Raw genomic sequence first — 12,314 nt, 5'->3', positions numbered from 1 at the left:
CACTCTCAGCTAACATGTGGTATTTGTGTAAAATGCATGAAATGTAATGAATAAAAGGATAAATAAATATCCAGTCATGAAAAATGGAAATGGGTTTTATTTTATACATCATTTATTTAGCTACATGACACAGCTTGCTGAAATTCATAAATCTGCCATATGGATTTACCCATTTTATCATAATTAGCATAATAATTTTAATAACATAAATAATATTCCGTTTGAAAACCATGCACTAAGGGTTTCAGCTTTGTGAATTTATTGATTTCATTTTAATTAATTTATTTAGCTGATTAAGAATATACCTTGACAGCAGTTTGAGTCCTGTTGGCTCTTATAAAATTTGTATTATTGCATTATTTGAATTATTGTATTAATACACGTTCCCAAATTCCACTCACTTAGCTTGCCTATAAAGTTTTATAATGATTTTATGATGATTATGATGGCTATGATCCTGAGAAATATATAGAAATTCTATATCCTCCTGAATAGGAAAATCATCAACCTTTCAAATTGAAATAAACTAAGATTTAAGATATTTAAGATATACTTTTATTGAACCCCATGGGGTAATTTGTCCTCTGCATCCTAGTTACTTTGACACAAATATCCAGAACCTTTTTAATACTGCAATATTTTCCACATCTTTCTGCATCTGATGTAATGATGTGACAGTAAGAACGCAGAAACTTCTGCATTGCATACATGTCCAATAGAAAATCACAAAATGCAATAAAGTTGGTTTTGTGTCCTCAGTTTGAATTTATGAAATATATTTCATGCATTTGTTTTACTGAAATGATGAATTGAAGTTAACCTTTGCATATGCCTGAGAATGGCCATACACAGATGTACATGCTGAATACTGCAGCAGCAGTGACATGGTATGAGCACTGTATGTAAAAAAGGTCACTTATTTAACTTTCGAGTAAATCCCTGAACGATTTTACTCTTTCAGTTGTTCCAAAATAGCCATGTGTGAAAACAGTTTCCTCCTCAGTCTCAGTCACTGTGCTGTCCCCTGTCTCCACACCTGCAGCTGTTGAAACTGCCCCCCAAACTGCCATTTCATTTAATGCACTTCCTCAAAAGAGAAACAGACTTATGGCCTGTTCCAGACGTGGTAGCAGTGTAGTAAAGTTCAAGGTAACTGGAGATAGTGGTTTTGCTGATAATCGTTTGAAGTTGGAAAAAGTATTAATTTATTATCTACAGTATACCCGCTTATTCCTGGTCAGGGTCATGGGACTGACCCAGTGTGCGTTGGATGAGAGGCAAGAGGCAGAAATGGACCCTGTTCAGGTTGCCAGGCTATCGCAGGGTACACACACCATTCACTCACACACTCTTACCTATGAACAATTTAGAGTCTCCAATTAGCCTCTGCCTGCATGTCTTTGGATAGCGGGAGGAAACCCAGGCAGACATGGGCAAAACATGCAAACACCAGTCCACGCAGAGAAGCCCAGGCCCTGATTCCAACCCGCCACTATCTTGCTGTGAGGCAACAGTGCTACCCACTGCACCACTCCGCTGCCCAACAGAGTTCAGGGAAGTATTATTTTTAATTGATCAAGGTATAGCAGCTTGGTGCTGTTTTTAGGGTGGTGATAATCCGGATTACAGTATTAAGTTGTGTTCTGGACAACAGTTGGAATTATTGTCCCAGGAACTAGATGAAAATAGGAGCGTTCTGATCAGTAGTTTGCAGTTTCTGTCAGTATGGTAGCATGAAGTCATGTTCCTGGGTATAAGGAGTCGCATTAGTCCATGGCAGCATTGTAAATTGGCATTCATGGCTGCCATGCACATTTAGTCTGGGTAGTAGTGCTAGAGATAGAAGTTTTGCAGTGTTTATCGGGGTAGAAACATGTTGCAGTGAAATAGTGATCATGGCTGAGTGAATTAGTGCTTACAGTAATAGTGTGGAGCTCAATTCAGAGTGATGTTGTGTGTGTGATAGTGCTGTCAGGGCGGTGGAATAAAGTTCTGAGCAGAGGTCCTTCTGAGCAGACTGGATCTATTGCAATTTGTGCGGTTGATTGTATAATAAAAACACATTTAATATGTAAATTAGATGTTGTCACAACAGCGACACAGTGGGTTGCCAGTTTGATACCCCTCCCCTGCCTCAGCCAGCTGCATCCGGCTCTGCATTTGCATTCTCTGATGCTGTGGCTTGTTCTTCGAGGCACAGAAACCCCTGTGTGGGTATTCTGGGATGTGCAGGGCAGGTGTGTGTTCTGCTTGAGCGACAAGGGGCTGAAAATATCTGCACTTCTCAGAACTGGAGGGGGGGTCAGGGGCGGTGTGGAGAAGGGAGGGGTCTGCTTTCTTTGTGTGTGTGTATGTGTGTGTGTGTGCACACGTGCGTTTTAATTATTTTATTTTCATTAGGTTCAACAAACAAGATATTTACCTATGACATACTGCTTATGCATTTAAGATAAAAAAATAGTACTCCAGAGGTGAAAAGTTACAATATATTTCATAAAATATATCTCTCTACAGCCTCAGCTTGTGCTTTTGTAAGCTTGTGTGCGATTGAGTTTGGGAATTTCCATTTTAACATTATTCTGCTTCACTGTGGGATGTTTGTTCAACATCACATAGCAGAAAAACATGCTCCTCTTTTGTAAAATGACTTAAAGCTGTTGTGCTTTATTCACACAGAAAACCTGCAGTTTCCTCAAAGGGCAGCAGGAAGAGTAAATAATAACTTATGAAACACATCCCATAAAAATCTGTCTGTGTACAGCAGCTCATTCCCCTGTTTCTCTATGGGGATCCTGTAAGAGCCCAAACCACAGATCACCAGCCCCAGGAAGGGAAATTCATCTGCTTTATTTCTCATTTATTACCACCCACCAAAGATATGAGACATTAGCATTTTCACACATACTGCCTTTCCATCATATCTCATTACAACATCAAGCTAAATAACTACATATTTTATTTCTCCAGATGTTGGCTGATTTGGGGTTTTGGGTTCCACATGCCAATTTTTAGACACTCTGTTATTTGTCTGCTATTAATATCTTAGTTTCATAAAATGTACAAAAGAATCATTCATAATAATCATAAATAGTTATTTTACATTACTATTTACTATCACTGCCATCTGCACAAAGTACAAAATTATCTTTAATTTCATTTTCTAAAAATGACATATACCTCCTATGCCAGACACTTTAACTTTGGAAGTAGATACCAAACATTTGCATACAGCTTCATAAATGAAAAAAGCATTTTAAAATAATGAATTCACTGGCATAACATACAAATTAGCACATATTTAATGATATAGTGCTTAATTTACTATCTAAATAACCAAAAATCTAAAGTCATAATATAAAAATATTTTATATTTCAGTGTATGTTCAACAGGTAAAATTTTATTCCGGTAGGTCATATATATACTTTTTTAAATTATTTTTTTTCCTGTTCACAAGGGGCACCTCCCCTTAAATGCAGAAAAACCTTGTCATCTTCAAAGTAAGTTATGCAAATGAGATGCAAAAAAGAGTTTAGTGGCACATTAAATGGGCGGAGACTTGGTTTGAACATTCTGTTTTTTTGAGCCTGGTGGTTGGCTTGTCATATTTACACACAGGGTTGGAATATCCCTTTAATGTGCTAATAAAATTAAAGCTCCTTCATCATTTCACAGACACCTTCTCTATATTTGAGCACACCCACATATTAAATTGCATATGGACTGAGGAATTAGTATCATCTATTGGTGTGGGTAATGGGAAAAGACCCACTGGTGCAATCAGATCATTTGCATTCACATGAGGTAGAATTATAACAATCTGTCAGCATAGCTGTGGACAGCAATAATATCAAAGAAAACACAGCATGGAGAGTTTTATAGTCCTCCTTTCCACATTTAAATGATGACTTTATAAAGAGCAGCTGCCATGTTCCTGTGCTTCATTCCTGCTCCTCTAAAGCATGATGTCTGAACTGTCTCACTGCTCAGACTCACTCTGGTCACACATCAGTATATTACTAATGTGAAGGACATGAGATCAAGTGGATCATGAGATCATGAGATCAGCTGATCATTAAACTTCAAAAGTGACAGTTTCCAATCAAAAACAAACTTTACAGTCCATAGTAGAACTTAGAACTGCGGAACAAAACATGTATTATTTTCCTTATTTAACTTTATATTAAATAAAAAATGGCAGAAATGACATGGCATAAAACAGAAATAAATTTAGCTCAGGAGGTAAGACCGATTGGCTGGCAGTCGGAGGGTTGCCGGTTCAAACCCCACCCTGGGCATGTCAAAGTGTCCTTGAGCAAGACACCTAATCCCTAATTGCTCTGGCGAATGAGAGGCATCAATTGTAAAGCGCTTTGGATAAAAGCGCTATATAAATGCAGTCCATTTACCATTACCAAATTTATATTGAGTAAGACGGATACACCATTTCCACGCCAGAATTCCCTGTGATTTTTATAAGAAAAACAGTTAACTGAATTTGATTAAGTCACTGGGATTGAAGTAGGAGAAAAAAATGTTGAAATCAGATGGTCAAAATATCCATTATGTGGAGCACTGCTGCCCCCATCTGGAGGACAAGTAAAAGACAAAGAGAATTAATACTGCCTCCACCAGCATTTAGACAAATGAAAGGTGTATTTCTGAATTACTCTGTGACCTGACTGCATTATTCGCCTCTGTTGAAGGTAAAATCCACGACATCATTCCTTCATTCATTCATTCACAAGCTCACTCATTCATTCAATACAACAATCATTGCTGCAGCTCTGTGTGATAAAGGGGAAGAGGTTTTTGTGCAGCTCTCCCCTCACTCTCTCTCACTGTGGGTCTCTGGCACAGTAATATACAGCAGTGTCTTCTGCTGTCAGGCCGTTCATCTGTAAATACAGCTGGTTCTTGCTGTTGTCTCTGGAGATGGTGAATCTTCCCTTTAGTGTACTGGCATACCATGTGCTGCCACCACCACTATCGATGCTGGCCACCCACTCCAGTCCCTTCCCAGGAGCCTGTCTGATCCAGCTCATATAGTAGCTGCTGAATGTGAACCCAGAGGCTGTACAGGTCAGTTTGTGGGATTCTCCAGGCTTTTTAACTGCTGGTTCAGACTCAGTCAGAGTCTGACATTTAATACCTGTGAAATTAAGGAAGACTTAGAACACAAAATCCATGACCTCAAAATTAGCATTTCAGTAAAAACACAATAAATGGAAAATTAAAACATACTTCTTAAGAACACTGTAATCAGAATCAGGCTGGTTATAATAGTCATGGTGGAAGTCTTTGGGTGCAGTCTGTGATGATCGTTCTATACTCAGTCTCCAACAGCAGTCCTTCCTCCCTCAGTTCAGAGAGGTAAATGTAGAAGGAAGAGCTCAGAGTTTGCATGAACTCCTCCTCACTGGGTGGGCAGATCACACACTGTTTAAATAGAGCAGTCATAGCTGTAGACTGCAAATACAATATAAAACTACTAGATTGTAAGGTTGTAGTTTATGGTTTCCCACATAATATGCATTACAGTCAAGAGGGAAATGATATTATTTAAGGAGCCGTGTTCCATGTTCAGTAGCCATGCAGCTCTGCTCCATTCCTGCTGCTCCAAAGCATCTTGTCTACAGCAATGTGATCTTTACTGTAATGCTGTTCAGAGGACACTTTAAACAAATGAATGTTGTCTCAGTGTGTCAGAGTGGCTCATATAATATCCTGATCTCCAGCTAGATGAACAGAGTATTTTTATTGTCAACTCATATTCTCTTAAGAACTGATTTTCAGTCTAAAATGAGTTATTTGTCAGCAGATACTTTAAAGGAAATGTAAAAACTGAAATATGCTGGGCAATTTAAACCAGAGGAATGTAATCTGAGCGTGTAAGAGCAGCTAAAATGATATGCTGATCTCCAGGTATTTTATGATGAGCCTCCCTGCCCCCCCCCCCCACCCCCACCAACTCTTATGGTGATGGGTGTCATGGAATGTTTAATGACAACAGTGAATCAGGATGTCAATTTAAAATCCTGTCAGAACAGTTGAATCTTCTTCAGTGCAGTGTCCCTGTGATTGTGCTCAGGCTTTGATTATTGTGATTGGTACAGAGAGAAGACCCAATAACAGCAATTCCAACTTATATGTCCCGGAACTAAGCACATTCAACAGAATCATCTCCAAATGTATTTTACCATAGGAAACTGTTGCAATTTTAATCAATATGTAAACCATATTCAGCTACAACCAATAACCCATGAATGTGCATCTAAATGCCTGCTCAAATGCGATTTTCACCAGGAGTAATTTATTCTCCAGTTTTGTCTCTTTTGAAATGTTTTCCCATGGTGTTTTTCTTCTCCTTCTTCATGTTCAGTTTCTGACCACTTTTCAGCTTATTCTACATTCAGGTATTCTTTATAATAATGTCATTGATATTTGTTGTGGAAAAAATATATTCAATCCACTGAAATCTAAATTTGCTTATTTCAATTGTTGACATTAGGTTAAGACTTCTGGATACAGGGAATTCATATGTAAGCAACACTGTTTCTGTTGCTGACTATGTGAACTGAAGTGTGAAGCAGTTTTTGTATCACTCCCACATGACTTTCTCTCACTGTGACTGTCGGGCACAGTAATACACAGCTGTGTCTCCAGTCTGCAGGCTGCTCCCCTGCAAAGTCACTGTGCTGCTGGAAGGGTCTCTGGCCACAGTGAACCTGTTCTTCAGTGAATCTTTATAAGCAGTGCTTCCACTGCCACAGATGCGTCCAACCCACTCCAGAGCTTTCCCTGCAGGCTGCCGGACCCAGTTAGTACAGTAGCTGCTATCAGTCAGGGAATACCCAGAGACTTTACAGGAGATGGTCAGAGACTGCCCTGGTGTTAAAACCATGGATCCTGGCTGTGTGAGTTCAACACAGTGACCATCTGTATGAGAGATTAAAGAAAATTATAATTATGCAAAGGTTAATGCAATTATCAAATAAAATAGTTAATGCAAAATCAACTATTTAAGTTTACTGAAAAATGAAATGAGAGGAAGGAAATGTAAATATTGAATAATATTGTTTCAAAAGATAATAAATGAATACAGTATCCACACTTACAAAATAAAGTTCCCAGCAACACTATGAATGTTATAATAGCTCCCATTGTGACACACAGATCTCCCTCTCTCTCTATCAGGTGATGCTCCTGTGTTGGGAGGAGAATTCTCTGTGGCTTTTATAGGAAATAGTGTGGGTGTAATTTGTTTAAATCTCAGGGGCTTTAAGAAAATCTGAAGATGAAGGTCATAGTATCTATTCTTAGGGCACTGCTGCCCCCTCCTGGAGGAGAATTTAAAACAGCAGACTGCCTCCACCCGCATAGCTAAGCAAAGTTAAGGTCAGTAACAATTTGAATAGAATTAGTTCAGAATGGATGTTCACTTAGTTTTAAATAAATATCTGCAAAATGAGAAACATTCCATCCAGAGGGCTGTCTTTGTCTTAATTTCTGCATATTATCCAGGGAAAACATGTAACTACTGGAAAAACAAATGTGAATGACTGTAGGTCTTTGTGTATTTTTGTGCTTCTGTGTGATACATATCCAGTGATCTCAGTATATTGCTGTATACAGATATTCTGTAGATATACCAAGAACAGTAAGATTTGTATGTGGACGTTTTTTTTTGTTTTTTTTTTAGTCCTGTGAAGATCTGCTCATTTACATGCACATAAATTGTGCAGACGAGCAGATTCCCTTTACAGCACACCAGTGGCAATAACTAACTACACGCCTCTAAAATGTAGTAATAAACTGTGTCAGAAATGAGTTGCATTCTGTTTTATTTATGAAGATATAAGGCTTTTATAAAGCATAAACATCTCCATTTGGTTGTTCATAATGCATTTTACCTGTTCATTCACGGTTTCATAATAGAAACAGTAGAAGAGAATTATACATTTACATACAATCCATTGATGCAGCGGGATTTTTAGTTAAACAGGCTAGGAAAAGATTTTTCAAGGCCACAATGCATACTCTCCAGCTGGGAATTTAAAATACAACTTATGAGTTACAAACACAGGTCCTAAACCATCTGAACACATGGGGTGCAAACTTCCCAGAGCTCTTAAATGCTTGTGCTCTACCATTACACTCATCAGGGTATGTTTTTGTACAGGTCTGCTGTAGCTTTGCTGCACTGTGTGTATCGGGCACAGTAATACACAGCTGTGTCTCCAGTCTGCAGGCTGCTCCCCTGCAAATCACTGTGCTGCTGGAGGTGTCTCTGTTGATGGTGAACTTATTCTTTAGTGAATCTTTATAAGCAGTGCCTCCATCCCACCATATACCTCCCACCCACTCCAGAGCTTTCCCTGCAGGCTGTCTGATCCAGTGTGTAGCATAGCTGCTATCAGTCAGGGAATACCCAGAGACTTTACAGGAGATGGTCAGAGACTGTCCTGGTTTTACAACCATAGAGCCTGGCTGTGTGAGTTCCACACAGTGACCATCTGTGGAGACAGAAAAAAAGATATTGGTGCATGCATCAAAAAAGCAATGTAATTATGGAAACAAAACAAAAAAAACCTTTTTGTTGTAATTTAAAATGAAAACATTTGGAAAAGGTTACATAATCATGTTTGTTAAATTTAAAATATGAATTCAGCCTGTTCACTTACAATATAAAGTCCTCAGAAACACTGCTAATGCTACAATAGCTCCCACTGTGACGCACAGATCTCCCTCTCTGTCTTACAGGCGATGCTCCTGTGTTGGGAGGAGAATTCTCAGTGGCATTTATAGGAAATTATGCGCACTGAATTTGTTTAAATCTCTCGAGGTTGGAGGAAGGAGAAAAACAAGATAAATTCAGAAGGGCAGACTATGCATTATGAGGAGCACTGCTGCCCCCTCCTGGAGCTGTATGAAACAGAACACTGTTTCCACCAGCTTTTCTATGGAGTTAAGATCAGAAACAAAACTAATGGAGTAAATTCAGAATGAATGTTAACATAGTTAGCATTTTTATTCCAGTTCCAGTATTCCATGTAACCATTGCCAATGGTAATATGTACTAAAAATAAAAGTGGCATCACAGCAGTAAACACTCACAATTTACAGGCCAAGAGGGAGTTTCAATAGTCCAGTCAGGCAATGACTAAAGTTTGAACCAGGAACACTGAAAAAGTAGAGGAGTGTTTGTAACAGTTTTTGGATTTTGCCCATTTATTCAGAAAATATTTAGCCAAGCACTATGAAATTTGTCATTGACTACTGAAATTTAATGTCAGTAGTCAATAACCATTTTAATAACGTTCATAACATAACAATTATAATCAAGGTACGCTCAGTCCGATGTTGCATAATTGTAATAGATGTGCTGAATAATTGTAACAGTAAATGAAGATGTTTGATAATGCGCCTACGCATGTTTTTGTGGCTCACAGTACTGTTAATCAAGACACAAGACACATTTCCAATGGTAACATGAGACATCCTCAGATTATGAAGCATGGGGCTTTATTCATTAAAATAAGACTATGCATGAACATTGACGCACAAGCAAATTTGTGAGTTACTGTGAAGTGAGTTGTGGCAACATCCCAATCAATGAGGGAAGCTGCTTTTGTTTGTTTCTTAATATAAATAGCAAACGAAATGGACCAATCTGGTCTGTGCTTATTAGAAATGCCTGTGACCACGGTGGCTGTTTCTTTTCCATCAGTCACTCGGAGCATCCAGAACACGAGGCTATGCCAACACAGCAAGTTAATTAGCTGAACACATGTAACACAAAACACTGAACCAGCTTAATAAGTCAAACACGTAGACATATATAATTAATTAATTAATTTATATTGAACACCATTTAATGGCTTAATTTCCAAATCTCTCTCCATGACCTCCCAGGGTACCATCCCTCTTGCGTTCTCTTTAAATGGCATTTGGTAAACATGCAGCTTTAAAAAACACATTATTTGCGATAGCAAATCAGAGGTGGAATAACTGTAATTGCTGTTACATTTATACAGACAGGGACATCATGTTTTATTGGTCACTTAGCATCCAATTCCTGCTATGATACACTCTGAAAGTCATTCTAACTTTTCAAAGACAGATGACTATTTTAAAATGATGTATGATTTGGTTTATTGTAAATAGAATTGCCCTTGGTGACCATATGTGATGCCTCTACCTAGAACGGAGCCTGCGTACACCTGGCTGCAGGTATGAGAACTGTGTGACCGACTCTTTCTCTGCCCTCAACAGGTGCCCAAGGAGACATTGTGCTGAGCCAGCCTGGACAGGAAGTAAAGAGTCCAGGAGAGTCAGTGAAGCTGAGCTGCACAGTTTCTGGCTTTAATCTCACTGGCTACTGCCTAGTGTGAGATTTATGAGGCCACACACAACACACTGCATTTAGAGCTTCCATTCGTATTAAATACATAATTAAACTATAACCATTTTAAATGACTTCTGATTAAACTCAATTTATCCATCCGTCTTCACTGATTAACACTGTAGAGTGATGTCGGTGGAAGCAGTATTAATTCTGTGCAACTTTTAATTGTCTTCCACAAGGGGGCAGCAGTGCTCGACATAATGGATATTCTGACCATCTGTATTCAACATTTTTTTTCTCCTGCACAAATTCAGTCCTCAGTATTTCCAGGAAAGGTCACAGGGAATTCTGGCATGGAAAGGGTGTGCCATCTTATTCGATATAAATTTATTCCTGTTTTATGCCATGTCATTTCTGCCATGTTTTTATTTTATCAAAAGTAAAACAAGTAAAATAATACATTTTATTCAGCAGTCAGGCCCCCCATCCCCTGATCAAGTCAACTGAAAATATTTTGTTTAAATGCACATTGTAATTTTACATGTCATATATTTACACATGTTGAAAGCATAACTTCTATAAACTAAGGACTGTACAGATTGGCTTTGATGTGAGACCGTCACTTTTTAATGATCAGTTGCATGATCCACTTGATCTCATGTCCTTCACATTAGTAATATACTGATGTGTGACCAGAGTGAGTCTGAGCAGTGAGACTCAGTTCAGACATCATGCTTTAGAGGAGCAGGAATGAAGCACAGGAACATGGCAGCTGCTCTTTATAAAGGGATCATTTAAATGTTTTAATCCAGTAGATCCAGGGAGGAAGGGAGGACTACAAACCTTTTCATGCTGTATGTTCTTTGATATTATTGCTGTCCACAGCTGTGCAGACAGATTTTTATGATTCCACCTCATGTGAATGCAAATGATTGTTTACACCTGTGGGTCTTTTCCTAAACATGCCAATACCTCAGTCCATATAAAACATGCAATTCAATATGTGGATGTGCTCAGATATAGAGAAGGTGTTTGTAAAATGATGAGGGAGCTTTGATTTAACCAGTACGTTAAAAAGATATTCCAACCCTGTGAGTAAATATGACAAGCCAACCACCAGGCTTTAAAAAACTGAATATTCATCTGAGTCTCCGCCCATTTAATGAGCCACTCATCTCTGTTGTGGATCTAATTTGAATAAATTATTTCAAAGATGACAAGTCACAAAGTTATACAGCATTTAAGGGGAGGTGCCACTGGTGAATAGGTAAAGAAATGCTTTAGACCAATTGAATATAAAGTAAAATACAAAGTATTTTTGTATTATGACTTTAGATTTTTTGCTATGAAGGTAAGCAAATTAGGTGAAACATGTGATAATTTGCATGTTATATCAGTAACTTTTTTGACTGAAATGAAGAATTATTTTTCTGTTTTAATGATAGATAACTAAATATTCAGTAATTTACTATGGCATTTGTCAAAATATAATTTATTTTTTTTGTGAATATATTTTTATTGGGCATTTAACAAAAAATGACAGAACGGCATGACACTACACACATGCACAAATATACATATATACATATACATAAAGAAAGAAGGGAAAAAAAGCACAAGGGGGGGATTCATACAATGTAGTTCACAAATTTTACAAGGCAAATCCATCAATATGATGCTATTAAAAGAGGGATGGCTCATATATGCTGTATGTAAGTACTCCATTAAGGTAGTAGCTCCCCATAGACACTGTATATTTCTTTATACATAATTATCACACCATTATGCCACAGGTGTAGCCTAGATTCAAGAGTAAAAATGAGGAATACCAAAATATAATTTCTTTACATAAATATTCAAAAGCCAATATCCACTTCCTGTTTTTCAGTGTAATGCGACATAAAATGAAAATGACAAAATACTTTTTTTAAAAGCTTCTGTAAGTTACCAGCTATTTCATTTTTAAAG

General features: G+C 37.9%; 1 protein-coding gene across 1 annotated transcript in view; it reads right to left on the bottom strand.

Annotated features, from left to right (window-relative positions):
• Positions 1-7,279: 7,279 nt before the first annotated feature.
• The window catches only part of LOC135249544 (Ig heavy chain Mem5-like), a 29,873-nt gene continuing 24,838 nt past the window's right edge, over positions 7,280-12,314 (bottom strand). Inside the window, exons 5-6 of the mRNA XM_064325154.1 lie at positions 8,353-8,514; positions 7,280-7,338 (exon numbers count right to left, since the gene is read on the bottom strand). Coding sequence (XP_064181224.1) covers positions 7,280-7,338; positions 8,353-8,514 — 221 coding nt within the window. The remainder of the gene's footprint in view (positions 7,339-8,352; positions 8,515-12,314) is intronic.

Source organism: Anguilla rostrata, chromosome 2, assembly GCF_018555375.3.
Source record: "Anguilla rostrata isolate EN2019 chromosome 2, ASM1855537v3, whole genome shotgun sequence".
Classification (NCBI taxonomy): domain Eukaryota; kingdom Metazoa; phylum Chordata; class Actinopteri; order Anguilliformes; family Anguillidae; genus Anguilla; species Anguilla rostrata.
Note: the sequence above shows the minus strand (reverse complement) of the source record. Positions and strands in the feature narration are given on the sequence as shown.